At 69.0% G+C, this 999-nt stretch overlaps 1 protein-coding gene across 1 annotated transcript in view; it reads right to left on the bottom strand.

The window, feature by feature from the left end:
* Positions 1-534, bottom strand: part of TENT5B (terminal nucleotidyltransferase 5B) — a 4597-nt gene extending 4063 nt beyond the window's left edge. The window contains exon 1 of the mRNA XM_042885618.1: positions 157-534. Within this exon, the coding sequence (XP_042741552.1) occupies positions 157-327 (171 nt within the window). The 5' untranslated portion in view covers positions 328-534. The remainder of the gene's footprint in view (positions 1-156) is intronic.
* Positions 535-999: the final 465 nt, after the last annotated feature.

The raw sequence follows: 999 nt of genomic DNA on the forward strand, positions 1-999 counted from the left end.
CCACGTGCGGGGCACACAGACGGGGGGGGAGGGGGGGAACCCCCGGGAGGCCCGTGCGGGGGCTCCTCCCAGCCCCCCCCCCCCCCCCCCCCCATCTCCCACCCCCCGGGACCGCGGCAGAAGCCCAAAAGCCCCCCGGCGCCGCCCGGTTCTCACCTGCACGATGGTTCGGGGCTTCACGGACAGCGTCGGGAAGTTGCCTCGGCCGTGGATGGGGACGGTCTCGCCCAAGATCTGGTCCAACCGCTGCACCTGCTCCCATGTCAGCACGCTGAAGCGTTCCCCGGTGCGCTGCTCCGAGCAGCCCGCAGTCTCCGCCGCCAGCATCGCCCCGCCGGCAGCTCCCCCCGGAAGCGATGCGGAAAACAGCCGGAAATACCGGGCTGGGGGGTGGTGGTGGCGATGGGGGGGAAGAAGGGAAGAAAAAAAAAAAAAACCAAAAAAAAACTAAGCCGGTGCCGAGCGGGGGGAGCTGCGGGCGGAGGCGGACCCCGGGGGGCGCTGCAGGGAACCGTTCCGCGCCGCTGCGCTCCCGCCCGCCGCCGGCTGCACTCAGCACTGCGCTCGCCCGCGCCCCGCCGCCCCTTTATATAGGAGCCCCGCCGCGCCCCCATTGGCCCGGCCCCGCCGCCAATCGCTGCCGGGTCTCGCAGCCCCTCCTGCGCTCTGATTGGTGAAGGGGGAAGGTCGGGGCTAGACGGAGCGCCAATCGGAACAAGAGGAAAAGGAAAGAGGCGGGGTAAAGAGAGAGGGGGCGGGGCTCCGGCGGCTTGCCCCGCCCTCTGGCACGGCCTGCGGCGTGGAGGGATCCCGGCGGCTTAAAGGGACCGCGCCCGGGAGCAGCGGCTGTGGGGACACCCAGCCGTGACACCTGGGATACCGCACTGATGTCCCGCTGGTGGCTCATTCACACCCCACTCGTGTCCCATTGATGCTCTGTTGATATTCCATTGACATTCCTTTGGCATCTGTTGATGTTCCCTTGCTGCTGAATGGATG

The sequence above is a fragment of the Lagopus leucura genome, unplaced genomic scaffold (assembly GCF_019238085.1).
Source record: "Lagopus leucura isolate 7727_CA_CO unplaced genomic scaffold, USGS_WTPT01 Super-Scaffold_100051, whole genome shotgun sequence".
Lineage (NCBI taxonomy): Eukaryota > Metazoa > Chordata > Aves > Galliformes > Phasianidae > Lagopus > Lagopus leucura.